At 39.1% G+C, this 20,326-nt stretch overlaps 2 protein-coding genes across 4 annotated transcripts in view; one reads left to right on the forward strand and one right to left on the reverse strand.

The window, feature by feature from the left end:
- The window catches only part of barc (RRM1_TatSF1_like and RRM2_TatSF1_like domain-containing protein barc), a 111,698-nt gene that overhangs the window by 37,899 nt on the left and 53,473 nt on the right, over positions 1-20,326 (reverse strand). The window lies entirely within an intron of this gene.
- Positions 1,033-12,408, forward strand: LOC145991551 (perlucin-like). The gene is made up of 3 exons (XM_083127586.1): positions 1,033-1,262; positions 7,420-7,617; positions 11,902-12,408. The coding sequence occupies exons 1-3, from the start codon at positions 1,217-1,219 to the stop codon at positions 12,171-12,173; spliced, it is 516 nt and encodes a 171-aa protein (XP_082983712.1). The 5' UTR covers positions 1,033-1,216; the 3' UTR covers positions 12,174-12,408.

Genomic DNA, 20,326 nt, shown 5'->3' on the forward strand with positions numbered 1-20,326 from the left:
ATTTTGGGATAATCTGGGAATCAAAGCACAGCAACAAATGTGAAAGGTGAAAGACAAATGTTTTGCAGTCAGAACAAGATTTTTTCAACAATTGCACTATAGAAAACAGACTTCATGGAAAAAAGACAAAAATATCTTCCTGCTTTTCCAGATATTTTTCAATAACTTTCCAGTCCACATTACAATGATGTAATAAATAACTGCTATGTATGTATCTTAATAAAATGAATCAAGTTTTTCAACATTGTTGAAAATAAATAATGAAAAAATAACATGAAGGAACACTTTTATATGAAATATTCGGAGAAGAAAAACAATTAGATGGAAAAAGTGAAAAGTGTTTTTAGTTTACGATCTTGGCAAGCCAAAAATTAAAAATTCGTGACTTTTCAAGGTTTTCCAGGATATACAGGCCAATGAAAATCCTGGAAAACGAAACACTACAGGCAAAGGGATTGGAGCATGGTGCTAACTACATCACTTCCATCTACAGAGGCTGAAAATGTTTTTAAGTCTTGTTTCCACGTTCTTTACATTGCTTTTATGTGTAAAGCTAAGTGTCTATTATTATCAAATAAGATAAAAAAACTGCACTTGAAAAAATTAATTAATGTCAAGGAAAATGCAACCAAAATTCCAGCACCTTTGAATAATCAGAATATCTTTGAAGAGCATCATAGCTGTTGTACTTAGCCATGACCCAGTGCAAGCAAAAAAGGACTGAAAAATGCATCTTATCTTACATCAAATCTTCTCACATCAGAAGAAACATCTGCTCATGTATCTGACCCACATTCCTTGCCTACCAGAAGATCTGCATGAGAAGAAAGAAAAAAAAGAGAGAGGAAAAAGAGCCTCACAAAAACTGCTGCTGTCAGACATCCAAATCTCTGGCAGCAATCACAGAGCATCTATTGTATGACCTGCCTCTAGACAAAACAAAGCTTCTCCTGTCTCTCAAAATAACTTGGCTCAGCTTCTGACTCATCCCACTGGAAGTGCCTCACTCTCTCTCTCTCACTGAATGAACAGCCTGTGCCTTACTACAGAGCACATGATCACTAGAATGGACCTGGCTCAACCTCTCAGATAGGAGACTGTATGGTTGCACTTCAAACCTGACCACTTCTCAGTTATCTGTTTACTCTGCCCACAGCTGATATTCACACACACACAAATAAACGACCAGAGGCTACAAAAAAAGGGTGTTTCTGTCATGTACTTGTGGGTTTTGCTGCTGCTTGGAACGTTTTCTTATACTGGTAAGTACTATATTCCTGAAATTTCTTTCACTTCTATCATCATACAGGTAGATGATACATGTATACATATACATGTATTTGAAATTTCCTGTTTCTTTATTTTCTTCCCAGGGTGGGAGATCTATGGTTGGAATTTTCCAACCTTGTCCCTGCATAAAGTGACTATGGGATTCATTCAGATTCTACTAAATGGTTACTTAGGGCCTCTCTGATGGCACAGTAGTAGCGTCATCACCTTGTAATCAAGGGGTACTGGGTTCGATACCTGGTGGAGGCACATAGTGGTTCGGATTCCACTTTAAGCTGTAGGTCCAGTCTCAATTAGCCTTACTGTGCATAAAGTGGACTTAAAACACCAAATCAATCAATAAATTGTTACTTAGGGGCAACCCTGGAAGGTAAAGGTGGGCATGGTGCTGACCACATCACCTTAAAAATGTCACAGAGACTGTGAATGTTGAACTTTAGGTAAATGATTGCAAGCCAATGTTCCCACTGGAATTAAATCATAAGTAAGTTGATTAAAAGGCTACAACCTTAACTAATAAGATGCTGTAAGATTTCATTTTCATCAGAGGACATCAAATATCCTATAATGTACAACGATGGAGAAATCTAACATTTAAGTTCTGCTGTCTTTATATTAAAGACAATTCTACACCCACTTTTCCCCTCCTCAAATCCATTATTCATTCCTAGATTAGTGCCCTAACTCACCACTTACAGTTACTGTTCCTATATTACTCCACATTGTTTCCCCTGTTTTGCTGTTATCACTCTTTCTGCCATTATCTTTACTCTAGTGACTGGTAATCAGGAAGATCTAAGTTTGCCCCCGACTATTATTGACTTGCAAGGTTTGGGGTAAAAAAATTTAGTACAAGATGCAGGAAAAAGTTTTTTACTCAAATTACATGGTGAAGGCATATAGAGGGATGTGGAAGTAGGGTTTCACACATTCACAATCTCGGCTATTTGTAGAGATGATGTAATCAGCACCATGTTCTATCCATCCTTATCCTCCCAGAAATCACCCACTCCAGGAATCGAAAATGGGTCTCCTGCATGGCAGTCAGCTGCCCTACCAACCAGACCACATCAGCTCTTCTCAAATTGGATATCTGACATAACCGTAAGGATGTGTTGAAGTAAATTTGAAGACTGGAAAATGCCAGTGTTGATCAAGGTTTGGGGTAACAAAATTTATACCAAACTGCACCCTCTGCAACCTCCTCTCTGACCACGAAGTATATTAATTCCACTGTGCACAATGCCATAAAAAATGTATAATAACGTGTGTATTGATTGCATGAATGATCAATTATGTCAGTGTGTCAATGCCACATATTGGAAAGGTCAAGTGAGCAGGGGCACTGGGCAGAATCCGCAAGATATAAGGCCACCCACAGGATTCATTTCTCCAGATTGGGGGGGCAGCACTGATCAAAGTGGGGGGACATGGGGTGAGGCTATCTCTCAGAAAATTCTCATAAAGCATCCCCTACTACAATAATTTGCACCCACTGTATTTCCTCCATGTCAATCCATACAAGCATCTCAATCTTTCTTCAAAGTGGGCAAATCATCTCCCCTATCTCAGCTAGAAATTTCCACTTCAAACACTGGGCGCCAGAGTTAGATTTAATATCTTGCACTTCAGTAATAAAAACTCATACTATTACTGTTGTTTTAAAATCATAAAACTAAAATTGAATTGAAAATACTGTGGCATTGTTGTCAAGTTCAGAGTCAACTATTTAAATAGAAACTTGCTTCCTTTCCATAAACATCTATCACTTTGTTGATAAACTTTTACGATGCACATAAAACAAGAGATCACTTAATCTGCTGTCTCTCATGACATGAATGATTTAATGTTACAGTTTCACCATTCAAATTATATGAAGTTTCTCCAGACATCTCAGGGGGAACGGTGGGGTTGGTAGTGATTAAATTTGAACTGATACTTTCAAATACATGGGTATCTACTCAGTCAATGAATGTTATTTCCCAAAGCAGATGAAAGTCACACAATAACTGTGCCTGGTGATGGCTTGGTGCATTTGTGAAAAGGATAAGAGAAACTCATTCACTAAAAATAAGAGCAACAGCTATATTCTGCTAGCTGATGGATTAATCATCCATTGCAGTGAAATGTGCAGTGTAGTTAGCAGTTAATTGATTTAATTATCACATATAAAAAATAGACACATCGATATTTTGATCTGCAGTTATGTAGTGCGTCTAATTAGGAAGACATACTTGATCAGTAAGTACACTACCACTGTCTCCCCAATGGCGGAGTGGTAGCGTCGTCGCCTTGTAATCAAGGGGTCCCGGGTTCGATTCCTGGTGGAGGCACATAGTGGTTCGGATCCCACTTTAAACTGTAGGCCCAGTCCCGATTAGCCTTACTGTGCATAAAGTGGACTTCAAACACCAACTCAATCAATCAGCAAGTACACTACCAAGCATCAGCAGAAGCAAATTTTACATTTTTTTTTATCAGCATCCACATAAATCCATTCCATGAATAAATACGGATAATCAATTTTAAGAAATGTTCAATTTTCGAATTGCAAATAACAGTAAGAAATGCATACATACGAGGCAGCACTTCGAACCCCCCAGCCGTTATAGGAGAGTTCCGAGACCAGATTATGTTACTCACTCGTAGCTCCCCAATTTCCTCACCATGTTGGGTTGCCACCAGTCAGTGACGTGCAGTGACGTCGACACTTGGGGTAGCAATGAGTGGCGTGCCCAACGGGTCATAATCCCCCCCCCCCCACTTTAGGGCCCAGTATTCCTAAAAGAAGAACGTCAATTACAGGAAAAAATGCAAAGTTAGGAATGACTACAAAAAATTGTACACATAACTTCCACCCACTTTCGAAAATCAAAAACGATTTGATTTGACTACTGAGCCAGAGATGCCGGATTTGAATCTCGGCTTGGTAATGGGTGATCTTTGTGTGTCCCTTCATCAATTCTATCGTATCGTCTTCGCGATTAGCCAAAAATGGCGGAAAGCGAAGTAAAATAAACCAAATCAAACAGTCAATCAATGAATGATTTGATTTGATTCGCTTTTTTGACACATTTGGTTAATCTCGAAGATGATACGACAAAATTAATGAAGGGACAAACACAAAGAACACCCACATCCAGGTAGGAGTTCGAACCCGGAACTCCTGGTGTTGTAGCGCGTTGTGGTAACCACTCCCCCCCCCCCCGGTTGGTTGATTTGATGGTTGATTTGACATTTTAAGTCCATTTTATACACAGAAAGGCTAATCGGGACTAGACCTATAGTTTAATGTGGGATCCGAACCACTATATACGTCCACCGGGTACAGATCCGGGACCACTTGCACTCCCCTACAGAGGTCGGCCGACAACAAACATGTGAGGAAGGCGCTAACCATTCGGATATGTGGGTATCGGTAAAGCAAACTGCATTTTTCCTGAGTAGTAATTTTGAATTGAATTTTTGAAATACCATCTTTATATATGATTAACGTTTTTTTCAACAATTTTGCATTGCTTCATTTCCATAATTTCCCCATCTCACGATCTCGTTACTGAAGGATCCGGGGCTTAAGCCCTGGCCTTTGCATGAGTGTTTCTTTGAAACCAATCTTCACCAGTTTAATTTAATCAACGTTCATCGTCATGGCAGAAATTAGGTAAAGCGATGGATGGGAGAAGAAAATACAAATAATTTGCCCCCAGTGCATCTGCAGTGCACTGTGAAATCAGGAGCCTAGAATTCTCTGTTCATGATTGTCCCTTACGACTTTCCAAGCTCTTAGCTACTTATTCCGATTAAAGCTATACAGCTAGAAAAAGTGATGGGTAACAAAACAAACCTTTAAACAAACCTTTTTTCTACTTTCTTCAATGATATTCATTTGGCTTTTTGAGTTCTGGGATACATTTTTCATTTCTAATTTTTTCATTATTCACTGCAGGCAGAGTACAACACATAAGAACAAGAATTCACGCTCGTCATGAATTCCGGCCTGAATTGTTCTTTGTGAGGTCCGTTCATCAGTTTCATCATACCATCACTCACCCTCATTTTCGCGATAACCAAATGTGGCAGAAAAGCGAAGTAAAATAAACTAAACCAACAACAAGAATTAGAACGCGCGTTCACTTGCCCAAATAAGTACATCCGTATTTATGATTGTTTAGCTTATCCATTTTTTTTATTGGAGGCCAAGAGATTAGTATATTTAAATAAAACACTACTAAAACGAGAACAAGAGAGAGCGTGAGCAAATATTTGTTAATTAATCATTATACAAAGTATATTCCATATTTTAAAAAAAGCATAGCCTAACATTTTTGTCTACACATAAGACGTTCCAATTGCATAAATAATAAAAGTACATCCCATATTATACATACATATTGTACAACGTGTAAAAAGTAGTGTAAATACAGAGAACATAAGTATTGCAGAAAAATTTCCCCTTAGTTCTTTAGAGGATTTACAAAGGAAGGGAAGGGAAACCAATCCCCTATCTGTGCTATAGGAGATAGACTGAAGGACCTGAAGGCATGGGCTTTCAACCATTGGAGCGGGGACGAGGGGGCAAGGGAGGTAGAGGCAGAAATCTTCCCTTTCCCTTCGAAAACCCGTTTCTACCTGGAACTGTGAGGTGGAGAAAGAGCGAGCTAGGCCGCTGAACGCACCGAGGGACGAGAATCGCATGAAAAAAAGTGTTGCATATGAACTGTGGCTTCAACAAAACAATAAAAATTGTGATTTGAAAATAATTAGAGATTTGAGATTGATTGATCTATCTCTGCTAGAATAGCTACTCCTCAGTGCACGTCACTGCCACCAGTCCTATACACAGGCTGAGAACCCAGAGACTGAACCCATGCCGTCCCACAGTCAGAGTCCATAGTACAGTGCCCTAGATCGCATGGCCACGGAGGAGGACAATTTGATAATTTTGCCACCTGCAGAAGACAGCTCCCAGTGCAGTAGCTCCGCTTACACCACCCAAGGGCAAAGTTAAAGTTTCGGTCAAAGTAGGCAGCGTTTTTAGGATGATGAAAATGCAAATTGGAGTTTTGGTAATATTACTGGGAAAAGTGTTGGCAACAGCAAAATTACCGATACATCTTCGATCGTGTCTTGAATCACTTTCAACTTCAACTGGTGAAATACCTTCAAAGTCCTCTACACTGGCATCAGAATGACTTTTATGAATGGCATCATCAAGTTTAGATTATTTACTACCTTGTCTAACTAAAATAATCGGATACACTATCTCGTTTACTTAACGTATTAAGTTCTCTTTATCTGCTTGCACTACGAGAGGCGGCAACTTAAAATAAATTTTATATATATATATATATATATATATATATATATATATATATCTGTCCCTCTACTTGAATTTTTGGGAAGGGGCAGAAGTCCTCCGAAGTCGGCGCCTGTGACTATACCAGACTAAACTTTCATCTTCACACAGACGCAGTCAGAAAAGAGATTTGGTTTACACACCATTTTTCTCCAAATAAAAGGGAAAATATGTATGGGGGTATAATATGTAAACACACCACCACCATGCCACAAACTCCACCAACTGCTCACGCACACAAGAAAGAAACGTTGCGAATGAACCACGGCTGTTAAAATAGATTTGTTTAATTGTAAATGAAGTCCAGCAACGAAAAACAAATGATCAAAGATGCTGCTGCTCCAAGAAACACAAGAGAACAATGCAACAATCGTCAAGAATGGAAACCAATTTCCAAAAAGCACTGCGCCATCTCCTAACCACGGAAACAATAATGTTTTGTTTAGATGTTTATATTTCGGACGTTAATGAAAGGAAAACAACTGCTAGAAACGTTCTTCATTTTTGAAGTTTAACTGAGTTATGTTAGTCAATTGTTAAGGCTGCTTTGTGTTTATTATATTATAATTCTTTACTAGCTTGTTACTTGGAATTATATAAATAATATATATCATGTATTTATTCTATTTGGGTGGTCAGACAGGTGGGCTGAGACTATTTTAGGGAGGGCCAGAGCCCCCACTCTCCCACCCTCAGCTCTGACTGTAATACACACTTTATTTGCCTATTTGTAAAAAGTACTAATATCTAACTGCAGCATGATTTCATTACAGGTGGTTCAGTCAGAAGACGTTATATCTGTCCAGCAGATTTTGTTCGTCTAGGAAACAGCTGCTACTACTTCAGTTCTCACATAGATACATGGCACAATGCTTTCTTCTCGTGCAGAGATTTCAACAGCACACTTTCTGCACTGCAGACAGGATGGGAAGACAGGAACATGAGAAGCTACCTCAACAGACCAGAACTAGGTAAAATGAATCATTTTTAACTAAAAATTTCATAAGGAGACGTGAGTTACTAATAATTTCCGCGAAACTTACTTGTAAATGTTCTATTAATTTTGGTGGCCTGTGCCACTATACACTTGGGAAACTCGATGCTTCACTATTGCGTTGACTTCCAGTTCCTGTTGTTTCCTTGCTTACCGCTAGAAGCGCTGTTGTAGCCAGTTTGTCTGTTGTGTGATAGGTTTGAGTTGTTGCAAAAGTGGGAGATTATTTTAGTAACTCACTTACATCTCCTTATTATCAACCGCGTTTCTTATTCCCCTAACATGAATAAAAGTTTCAGTTATACAATGAAAACTTAACAATAAGTTACAGGAATATAATTTGTAACACATCATCATCAAAGAGATTCTGTGTATCTTTCACAGACCTGTTCTGTCTTGCTGCGTTTTCTCTTTATTCACTTGTGTTCCAACTCTGCTTCTTACTACATCCTTTTTGTATTGTCTCAATTCACTCATTTCCCTGGGTAGTCACTCTCTTTATACGTTCACATTATTTAAAACTATACTTTTCAATTCTTATTAGGGTTCAATTGATATGATATTTTTCCTGATACCAATAAAGCAGCAATATAAAACTTCACGATACTGATAGCCAATATTTTACCAATTTGATGTAAAAACGTGAATTTTCTGTAAAGAAATTGAATGGTTCATTCCCCTCCTTAACCTTTTCACTGCTGAATATATATTCCTGTGACAAGGTGCTCTGTGCTGAATAAATTTTGCAATTATTGGGTTTAATATAATTCTTAACTTAGATAATGTGTGAAGATCAAACAATTTCTAAATGTCTTGCAAATCATCATATCTCACACAAAAATTTATTAAAACAGCCATGTCCACTAAGGAGCGACATTTATACATCAGTATCATCTAAATATTCACTGTCAGAATTCAGAATTCATTAATCAAAAACAGAATGTTCAGCACCCAATTAGTCTGTAGTTCATAATTTAATTTCTGCTTCCATAACATAGGGTGGCTAATGAAAGTTACAGGTAGATATTGTCTTCGATGTGTAGTCACTTGGTTAGCGATGTGAAATGGCAATGAAACTTGCACCGCTTCATTTTTTTCCTCTAGATGCCACTCAATAATAGGAACCAGTGTAAAATTAATTCCATTTAGTTCCTGAGAGCTGACTTTACATGCTTGCAGAGTTTAAATATTCAAAGCATTTTCAATAAGAAAAATCAACTTATTACACTGGTCGGCAATTGTTAAGGAATAAACACGTTTTGACCAATAACTTTTGACTACGTGATCAGGGTGCAACAAGTGAACAATATATAAGTACAGATATCAGTTAAGGTTTATTGAGAAAAGATGATGGGGATTCCCCATCAACCAAAGAAACAGGACGTCATAAAGCAAACCCACCCTAAGCAAAAAAAAGTGAGGAAAGCACACGAATCACAATTTGGCATGTGTAGAGTGAGTCCAGAGGAATCAGTATGGCGTGTAGCCACCTTGGACTGCACAGTAAGCTGCTCACATGTTAGGCATGCTGTCGATGAGAGCGTTCGTGAGCGTGAGGGGTATATTGTCCCATTCTTCCTGAAGTGCAGGTTTCAGCTCCTGGAGGGTCCGGGGTGGGAGATTCATTTGTGCAACCTGCCTTCTGAGAGCATCCCACGCATGTTCGATGGGATTGAGATCCAGTGAATATGCAGGACAGTCCGTGCAGGTGATGTTTTCTCTTTCCAGTGTCTCTGTCACTTGGAGAGTTCTGTGTGGACGTGCATTATCATCCATGTAAAGAAAGTCAGGGCCCACTGCACCCCCCCCCCAAAAAAACGAGCATAACCTTCCAGGATCTCGGTAGAATACAGTGCTCCAGTAACGTATCCTGTGGCGAAGATGTGCTGTGATGTTTTCCCATTTTTCATTATGCCCCCCATACCATGACTCCGGGTCCCCCATACCTGTCATGTTCACAGATGTGCTGTGCATAACATTGTGTTCCACGTTCTCTCCACACCATTTGATGTCCACAATCACTTGTCACACAGTACCGCGATTCATCGGAGAACATCATATTTGCCCATCTGTCTTGGTCGCAATTACGATGCTGCACACACCAGTGTAATCTGGCACGACGGTGAACTGGTTTTAATGGCACACACTTAACTGGCTTCCAGGCATACAACTCACCACTATTCAGTAGTCGTGTAATGGTTTTTGGGGACACACGGACACCAGAAGCACCGACAAGGTCTTTAGCAATTTGGGCTGGAGTGGCAGATCAATTCTTTTTGCCACCTCGACGATGTACCGACCCTGGCGAGCAGTTGTACACCTTCCACAACCTCCACCATGCATATGCAAAGCTGTTCCTCTGGTACGAGTAGCTTTCTGAAGTCGGGGAAATGACACTTTTCGATACCCCCCATAATACGTGCCACTTCAGTGACACTTCGCCTTGACTCCAGCTGACCAACCACTCTGCCCTGTTTGTAATCACTTAAATGTACTCTTCTCGCCATCTTCCAACATGCTTCTTCTGTTGCACACCAGTATTGCACTGCCAACGGCCTCTATCGTGTTTGACTGTCTCCCGTGGGTACCACCTCCTGCCACAGCACTGCAGTCTTTTCCTGATAACGATGCTCCAAGTGCACACGTTCCTTTCTGAATGGGTGCAACGATTCCTTCCTGCCCTCTACTGGTCTCTTTCTGGCAACAAACTGACACGGAGTTGTGTATGAAAAAGATATGGGCCAATATGTGTTTGTTCCTTAGCAATTGTTGACCAGTGTATAATCATACAGTTTGTGCTACGTGGACTTTACAGGCTCAGCATGACACCCTTCTTTCAGCATGGAATTCACACTTGGGCACAATACGAGGGTCACAATTTATATTTTGAGCCTTGGCAACACTGATTGAAGTTAGGCACGATTTGACGTTTGCACGGAATCGTCTGGCATTATTGACCATAACGTACTTCAAATGTTTTGTCAATAGCTTCATTTGTGTTGTTTATGTTGCCTTGGAGATTGCGCGACAACAATAAAATGGAAATAACTCGTGAACATTTTCGTGCGATGATTTTTTACGATTTTCGACGAGGATTATCAAGACAAGAGTGCATCGATCAACTTACTTCCACATTTGGCGATGAAGCCCCATCCTTTGCCACTGTGAAACGCTGGTATAACGAATTTAATCGTGGCCGCCATTCGCTCACAGACGAGATTCGCAAAGGTCGTCCAAAATCAGTTGTTGTTCAAGAAAACATTGAAGCTGTGCAAAACCTAATACTGCAAGATCGTCAAGTGACATACTGTGAGATTGAGGCAACCATAGGCATTAGTTCCACCAGCATATATAAAATATTACATGATCATTTAGCTGTGAGAAAGGTATGTTCTCGTTGGATCCCACACAATTTGACAAAAACTCAAAAAGACGCTCGCGTCAATTGGTGCAAACAAATGCTCAATAAATACAGTCGTGGTGCTTCAAAAGACGTATATAAGATTGTAACAGGTGACGAATCATGGATATATGCATATGAGCCGGAACGTAAACAGCAGTCCACTGTATGGGTGTTTCAAGTTGAACCCAATCCAACAAAAGTTGTTCGCGCTCGAAGCACATCGAAACAAATGGTCGCCTGTTTTTTCTGGAAAACTGGTCATGTGGCAACTGTGCTTTTAGAGGAACGTAGAACGGTCAACTCTGAATGGTACACAACAATTTGTTTGCCAGAGGTCTTCGGTCAAATACGGAAAACAAACAAACGCCCTCGGATCATTCTTCATCAAGACAATGCCAGCTGTCACACATCTCGTCTAACAACCGACTTTATGAACAGTCAAAAAATCGAATTGATGGGTCATCCGCCGTACAGTCCTGATTTGGCACCCAATGACTTCTTCTTGTTCCCGAATGTCAAGAATAAATTGCGTGGACAACGATTTTCGTCGGCGGAAGACGCCGTTGATGCGTTCAAAAACCATATTATGGAGGTGTCTCAAGAAGATTGGAAAAACTGCTTTGACAAATGGTTCGAACGAATGCAAAAGTGTATTGACCATAAAGGAGAATAGTTCGAAAAACAATAAAGCAGTTTTCAATGCCAAATTCCTGTTTTTTCATTGTTAGGTTCAAAATATAAATAGTGACCCTCGTATTGGTGGAAAAGACTTGATGTCAGGTGTGTGTATTGGGAGGGATGCAACTATGTATGTACTGTATGCATATGAAGTAATAATATATTCTTGTTTCAATGTAGCTCGTCTTGAACGTTGGATTGGAGGTATATACGACTGGGAGCAACAGAAATGGGTATGGGCTGCATCGGGGAGACCCCTCACATATCAAGGATTCACTCGAAGATCACCAAATGAAGATCTTAACTGGCACTGCATCTTCATGGACCCTATGGTGCATTACAGATGGGGCCATCGAAGCTGCATTGAACAAAAGCATTACATCTGTGAAACAAGGCTCCTACGAGTGGTTCCAGTTGACACCACACACGAACCCACCAACATATCGACTTGAGCTAGTGCAGTAACTCTTGTTGTTATATTTATGAATGTCAATTTCTTTTTCAAACATAACAAGTTAACTAATGTGGGCTAACCGGGGCAGTATTTTGATATTTTTTTTAACAGTAGTACAAGCTGTAGGGTTCTAAACAAAGATCCAACATAGTGTGACTTCATGTAAAAACGTTAATTGCTCTCAAACAAATAACCTAGGAAAAACTTGTTCAAAAATTCTTGTAACTCAGGATCTAAACTACATGTACTTTTTCACAAAATAAAAATAATATATTTTTAATATCCGTGATTTTGTTCAAACATGTCCATAAGTACATCATGTCAGATACTTTTTCAATACAAATCTAAACATTTGGTATTATTCTCCTGTTTCTTTACTTTATGTTGCTTTTCTGCTCCTTCTAGGCTAATCAAGACATTGAGGATAAATAATGAATGTATGGAATTGATGAAGGAACTAACTCAATATGGAACATCCTCAATTCTCTACACATTCACAACACTCCTTTAAAATTTTTCACAAAGGCTCAATTTATGGTCATTTTCACACTAAATTTAGCCTCACACTTCCCCTAAATACAAACTTACATTTTCCCCGATGATAAATTCTGGACAAACCAGGATACATCATCATTCTGAATTCTGAATCCTTAATAAAATCATTAGAAGGAATAAACCAGGATTCATCCATCAGGTTAAATAAATCTAGTTCCGAAAGTCAAATCACACCTACTAATAGTCTTATGAGATTGCGGGTCCAAGTTACAGCTGATCTACTTTTTGCTACATAGCTCAATCTGCCCACCCATCGTCTTCAGGGGTGTGTGGCTTGAGTGTCAACACCCTCAGTTGCAGAGAAAAAGCTTTAGGGGTAATATCGCTCTCCCATTACAACGTTGACAAGCGTACGTCTGTTTTTGTCAGTTGTTTTTATTAGATTGTTTGTACAGTGTTTAAGAGTTTTGTGCACTATTATTCTGTACTTTTTGTATTTGGTCTAGGAATTAATTCGTGTGGTTGTTACGCACACATTGAAGCTGAAGTTCAAACACAAAATACATAAATACCTTAAGAAAAATATTGTCCATCGCGAGCCACCACTTTCGCCCATCTGTCAGGCAAGTTACGGATTCCGTGGCGAAAGAAGTCCTCATCCTTTGAAGCGATCCAGTCAGAGACCCATTTTTCCCATCCGACATTTTCTAAATAGGTTTTGACCGGTTTAGCGACATGTTGAAAAATAAGTTTATCATGTCTGTTCTCCCATTCTGGTCGTTTCCTGGCCAGAGCTTGCTTCAAACGCATTAATTGTCATCGATAACGTTCTCCATTAATGTTGCAGCAGCTCATAGTACACCACACCTTTCATATCACACCATATGCACAGCATAACCTTTGCACAGTGAATATCTCCTTTCGGTTGTGAAGGACCTGGTTCACCTGGCTTCACCCAGGCCTTTTTTCGTTTCGGGTTCTCGTAATGGATCCACTTCTCATCGCCAGTAATAATGCGATGCAAAAACCCCTTTCTTTTCTGTCTTTGAAGCAGCAATTCGCAAATGGTTTTTCGTCTTTCAACGTTTCTGTCTTTCAATTCATGTGGAACCCAATGTGACAATAATAAAATATATTAAAAACTTACGTTTTGCGAGAATCTATACTGCTTCTGCTACGTTTCGGGACGCCACTGCTCCCTTCTTCAGGCTGTTCACTTTTAGGTTATACTCAATTCATAACCTCGTCGACCTTTTATTAGGTATAGGATATGGGATTGGTTAAGTGTGTGTGGTTAAACAGTACATACTTAACACCCATAACAGGTGTGCGTCAATTTTACCATGCTGTTTTCCTGATTAAAACTGCCCCTTGTAACGTTAAAACTTTAAAACTAAATAGCCACGGCCCGCGTGTGTTGCAATTGCATAATTGTGAGTAATTTGCACAACTTTCATCATGAATCATTTCAATGGGTTTGAGGCGTTTGGAAACTGTTGTTTGATCAACGCCTAATGCTTCTGCAAGTTCTTCCTGCGTTTGACACGAATCCTGATCGAGCAATGCTCTCAATTCTTCGTCTTCAATTTTTTTTGGCTGTCCAGGTCGCTCTTGGTCTTCCAGGCCGAAATCACCACTTCACTCACTCAGCTAGCGCATGGTCACCATACACTTCCACCAAAATACGATGACTTTCGGCAGCACTTTTCTGCATGTTAAAGTAATGAAGCAGAACACTCCGCAAAAATACTTTATCTGTCACGAACTGCGCCATGTTCAGTTGACTACAAAATGCTGTTGTTGACGCGTCAATCAACTGCCCTATACTACGAACGATGCGCGCTGACAGGAGTTTTCAACGCATGTGTGGATACACGGAACTGTGGGACGATACGCTCGTTACGCCATCTCTTGTCCAGGCGCACGAATTAATTCCTAGACCAAATACTATTGTACAACTTTTATCCAGTAACGGAGCTGATCAACTTTCTCTCTGTCCCCCGTTTCACAGTACGTTTGGCAACATGCTGTGTATTCGACGGTCGTTTGTTTCATCCCGGCAGCAACTTTGGGTGCCTTGCGACACGAAAATGCCCGATGTCAGCTATATATATGCTGGAATTACAATTGGTATTCTCCATTTGTTTGTCAGAATTATTTACTTTTGAGACAGGAATAGGAGAACACATTGTTTTACATAAGTTCATAGAATTTAGAGAAGTATTTAACACATCAATGGCACTGTCCAGACCAACTGGTGTCGCAGTTGGGTTGCTTCCAATAACATTCTTGAGATGTTTCGAGTCCTTTCAAGATGTTTAAAGTCCTTTTGAGATGTAACAGGGATAGTTTTTGAGAGATGGTTGGCCACCTCTTAAACTAGCTTAGCATTTTCTTGTCGTATGTCCTCAAAAATGTTTCATTGGTCCTCCATAAGTACACACTGTTGGGTTTCTTGAGTGGATAATGAAGACTCCAACTTAAGGGTTTCTTGAGTGGATAATGAAGACTCCAGACTTAAAAGATTCTCTGTAGACCTTGGTTTTCCTTAACCTTAACATGATGGTGCCCCATCATCTTATCATTAAAAAAAAAAAAAAATCAATCCTCTCAGCTTCATCTACCAGGCCTCCTGAAAATTTCAACCAACTCTGGTAGGAATTCTGGAAATCTCATAGCATTTTTGTTCAGATTTGGCATATTCTAGCAAGTTCAACTGAATTTTAAGAGGTCTAATTACCTATCATTCATTAGTCGAGTTCATAGAACTTCACTCACTTAATTTTGATTCATAGTAGCTAGTAAATGAGGACTAAAAGTGGTAAACGTTGTAAGTGCCAAAAGCGAAAGTGTTGGGAAATCGTATCGTTCAGCACATCAGCCCGTACGAACATTCACACTAGTGCCTTTTTACATGCCCTCTGAACTACTTACTTAGAGGGCTACCAGCCACTTTTCACGTTTACCACATTATCAAGCATGGCACATTTCGCAGTTTAACGTGGAAAACGGTGTTCGAATTCTTGTGGCACTTACAGCGTTTACCAATTTTATACTTCAAATCTTCTAAATTGTTTGCAGTTTTCCTTGCTCTGCCCCATGGTCGCCATTTCTGTCACATATCTTCACATTAAACATTTGAGTCTTAATCAGACCACTAGGTTTTTCAATAAACTCTTGTCACTCGAGGAGGCCAGAATAAATCAATATCTAATTGAGCCAACTATATTCAAGTAACCTAAATCAATATTAACTTGTAAGCTGACAACTTCCTCATGATGACAATTTTATGCTTATGCTTCCAAAGAATTTACTGGAATCTCCCCTTCAGACTTGGAAATATTTTAAATACTAGTAATACAGTATTTTATTTTAATCTGCCCCTAGTAATAATGCATTAGGTGATGTAATATGTAGTAAAAATAAATGCATGTGGATATGGAATTATGAATCACCACCACCTGATCTTAATACCTATCAAGACACTTTTCAAATTTTGGGTCCCTCTGATAGCGAAGTGGCTAATGCTGTTGTCTTGTAGTCAAGATCACTGTACTAAATACAAGAGGAGCCAAATTGCACACTGATTCATATCTCAATTTACACTGTAGGCCCAATCTCAATTACACTATCTGAGCATGAAGTAACCAGCATTCTGCAAAATCTTGCGAATTTAGCTTTATATATTCAGAGTTTGTCTTCTTATCCTTGTAATTTTTAAAATTTCCATCACTTTTATACTTCAAGGGCTGTTTTTTTTTTTTTTGTTTTAAGCCCACTTCATGGACAGATAAGCTAATCAGGACTGGACGTACAGTTTAAACTATGATATAATTCATTATGTATTTTCACTGGGTATCAAACCCAAGACCCCTTATTTAGCTACTTCTGTAGGCTAATTTTGATAAGGATGAATAAATGAAATTAACAACAACAAAAAAACAACAAAAAAAAACTGGCCTTTGTGGTAGACTAGTTGTGTAACAGACTTTGAAGCTAGGGGCCTTCTATTTAGACCCTAGTAAGAAGTCCTGTTCAGTGCCACTCCTGAAGTGGCAAGCTGTCCAGCCTTATAAAATGCACCACTTTGTATGAACACGAGTGTACCATTGTGTTTGTTCCATCACATTTTATCATATCATTTATCCATTTCACTGCAATTGACAGATAGCATATTACAGCAAGGTAAGACAACCAAGTAAGAAATAGTGAAACAAATAAAATACAGTTGCCCAAGCAGGAACTCAAAGTCTGATCATCTCATGGTAGGCTTTAAATTTGTGGTGCAAATTTGTTTCTTCTTTTACCAAGAAATCATGAAAATAGATCACCATGGCAAGAAAGTGAAATGTCCCTTACAATAATCTAAGATATACTAGGTTCTTGCAAAAGACAGGAGCACCTTATTTTTCTTAGGTTATTTTACATCAATTTTCTGTACTTTTGGCTGTGATGATGACGAGTGATGACTAGATAAAATCGATTAAGGGACATTTACAAAGAACACCCATGTCCAGGTCAGATCAATACTTGAAGCTGAGAACTTTGGTGAAGAGATCGAAAGTCAGCCATCTAACATGCTTGGCCACCAATGATAACTTTTATCTATTACATTACAAGCAATCGAAAAAGTAACCACACAAATACAAGAAGTAGTGCAAACAACTGGACTGTTTATAAACCAGCAAAAGACTAAATACATGAGAGTCACAAAAAGTACCCCAAGGAGACAAGACATTGAACGTAAATTATATGCAGTTTGAAGAGGATAATACTAGGTCATTGAAATATGGCTTGGAATGATTTTTTTTTAAAAAACCTGCCATGCACAGCAGTTGTGCATCCTTGGGAGAATAGAGCCACAACCCCCACCCTCCCTCCCATGCAAGTTAGAACCTGCTCAGTCGTGTCTGAGTGTTGCTAGAATGCCACGGAGCATGGAACAACGCATTGTGATCAAATTTCTCGTTGGAGAAAACGTCCAGCCATCTGAAATTTTGCAGATACTCAAACAACAGTATGGGGAAGAGGGTCTCTCACGAACCTGTGTGTTTGAGTGGTGTAAGTACTTCAGAGAGGGAAGAGAGCACATGGAGAATGAACTGCATGATCGTCGGCCGCAAACATCCATCACCCAGACCCAAGAAAGGCCGAAGGACCTGTTCAGTAGGAAAAAGTGATGGCAACGTTTCTTTGGGACTGGCTACAGATGCCAGAACAGTCACTGCAGCTTATTACTCAGAACTCCTGACAACAGAAGTGAAGGAAAAGATCCAAACGAAAGAGAGGTGGAAAGCGGGTAGCCTTCCTTCAAGACAATGCACGACGAAGACAACTATGACAACCCTCAGCAAATTGAAATGGGATCTTCTGACACACCTGTCATACAGTCCCGATTTGACCCCAAAGTGATTTCTACCTGTTTGGAAGGCTTAAATCAGACTTGGAAGGCATGTAGTTTGCAGATAACAACGCCGTCATCGGCAGTGTTTGGGAGTGGATATGAGGCCAACTGAAAAACTTTTATGAAAAGGGCATTAAGATGCTTCCAGAACGTTGGAAAAAATGTATAGACTCTGGAGGGTGACATGTGCAAATAAGTATTTGGCAATAAAGGATTTGGTAAGAAAGAAAAAATCAGGCCCGGTCATATTTGAATGCCCTAGTAGCATCAAATACTTGGGCTCTTGATAACAGTAAAAAATTAAATAAAAGAAGAAATCAAAACTTTGGGTGCCTTGCGACACGAAAATGCCCGATGTCAGCTATATATATGCTGGAATTACAATTGGTATTCTCCATTTGTTTGTCAGAATTATTTACTTTTGAGACAGGAATAGGAGAACACATTGTTTTACATAAGTTCATAGAATTTAGAGAAGTATTTAACACATCAATGGCACTGTCCAGACCAACTGGTGTCGCAGTTGGGTTGCTTCCAATAACATTCTTGAGATGTTTCGAGTCCTTTCAAGATGTTTAAAGTCCTTTTGAGATGTAACAGGGATAGTTTTTGAGAGATGGTTGGCCACCTCTTAAACTAGCTTAGCATTTTCTTGTCGTATGTCCTCAAAAATGTTTCATTGGTCCTCCATAAGTACACACTGTTGGGTTTCTTGAGTGGATAATGAAGACTCCAACTTAAGGGTTTCTTGAGTGGATAATGAAGACTCCAGACTTAAAAGATTCTCTGTAGACCTTGGTTTTCCTTAACCTTAACATGATGGTGCCCCATCATCTTATCATTAAAAAAAAAAAAAAATCAATCCTCTCAGCTTCATCTACCAGGCCTCCTGAAAATTTCAACCAACTCTGGTAGGAATTCTGGAAATCTCATAGCATTTTTGTTCAGATTTGGCATATTCTAGCAAGTTCAACTGAATTTTAAGAGGTCTAATTACCTATCATTCATTAGTAGAGTTCATAGAACTTCACTCACTTAATTTTGATTCATAGTAGCTAGTAAATGAGGACTAAAAGTGGTAAACGTTGTAAGTGCCAAAAGCGAAAGTGTTGGGAAATCGTATCGTTCAGCACATCAGCCCGTACGAACATTCACACTAGTGCCTTTTTACATGCCCTCTGAACTACTTACTTAGAGGGCTACCAGCCACTTTTCACGTTTACCACATTATCAAGCATGGCACATTTCGCAGTTTAACGTGGAAAACGGTGTTCGAATTCTTGTGGCACTTACAGCGTTTACCAATTTTATACTTCAAATCTTCTAAATTGTTTGCAGTTTTCCTTGCTCTGCCCCATGGTCGCCATTTCTGTCACATATCTTCACATTAAACATTTGAGTCTTAATCAGACCACTAGGTTTTTCAATAAACTCTTGTCACTCGAGGAGGCCAGAATAAATCAATATCTAATTGAGCCAACTATATTCAAGTAACCTAAATCAATATTAACTTGTAAGCTGACAACTTCCTCATGATGACAATTTTATGCTTATGCTTCCAAAGAATTTACTGGAATCTCCCCTTCAGACTTGGAAATATTTTAAATACTAGTAATACAGTATTTTATTTTAATCTGCCCCTAGTAATAATGCATTAGGTGATGTAATATGTAGTAAAAATAAATGCATGTGGATATGGAATTATGAATCACCACCACCTGATCTTAATACCTATCAAGACACTTTTCAAATTTTGGGTCCCTCTGATAGCGAAGTGGCTAATGCTGTTGTCTTGTAGTCAAGATCACTGTACTAAATACAAGAGGAGCCAAATTGCACACTGATTCATATCTCAATTTACACTGTAGGCCCAATCTCAATTACACTATCTGAGCATGAAGTAACCAGCATTCTGCAAAATCTTGCGAATTTAGCTTTATATATTCAGAGTTTGTCTTCTTATCCTTGTAATTTTTAAAATTTCCATCACTTTTATACTTCAAGGGCTGTTTTTTTTTTTTTTGTTTTAAGCCCACTTCATGGACAGATAAGCTAATCAGGACTGGACGTACAGTTTAAACTATGATATAATTCATTATGTATTTTCACTGGGTATCAAACCCAAGACCCCTTATTTAGCTACTTCTGTAGGCTAATTTTGATAAGGATGAATAAATGAAATTAACAACAACAAAAAAACAACAAAAAAAAACTGGCCTTTGTGGTAGACTAGTTGTGTAACAGACTTTGAA

This window comes from Lepisma saccharinum, chromosome 1 (assembly GCF_977018435.1).
Source record: "Lepisma saccharinum chromosome 1, izLepSacc3.1, whole genome shotgun sequence".
NCBI lineage: Eukaryota > Metazoa > Arthropoda > Insecta > Zygentoma > Lepismatidae > Lepisma > Lepisma saccharinum.

Coding starts and splice junctions, on each gene's coding strand:
- LOC145991551 (XM_083127586.1), top strand. CDS start 1,217: ATGTACTTGTGGGTTTTGCTGCTGCTTGGAACGTTTTCTTATACTG. Junction 1,263..7,419: donor TGGAACGTTTTCTTATACTG/GTAAGTACTATA, acceptor ATTTCATTACAG/GTGGTTCAGTCAGAAGACGT. Junction 7,618..11,901: donor CCTCAACAGACCAGAACTAG/GTAAAATGAATC, acceptor GTTTCAATGTAG/CTCGTCTTGAACGTTGGATT.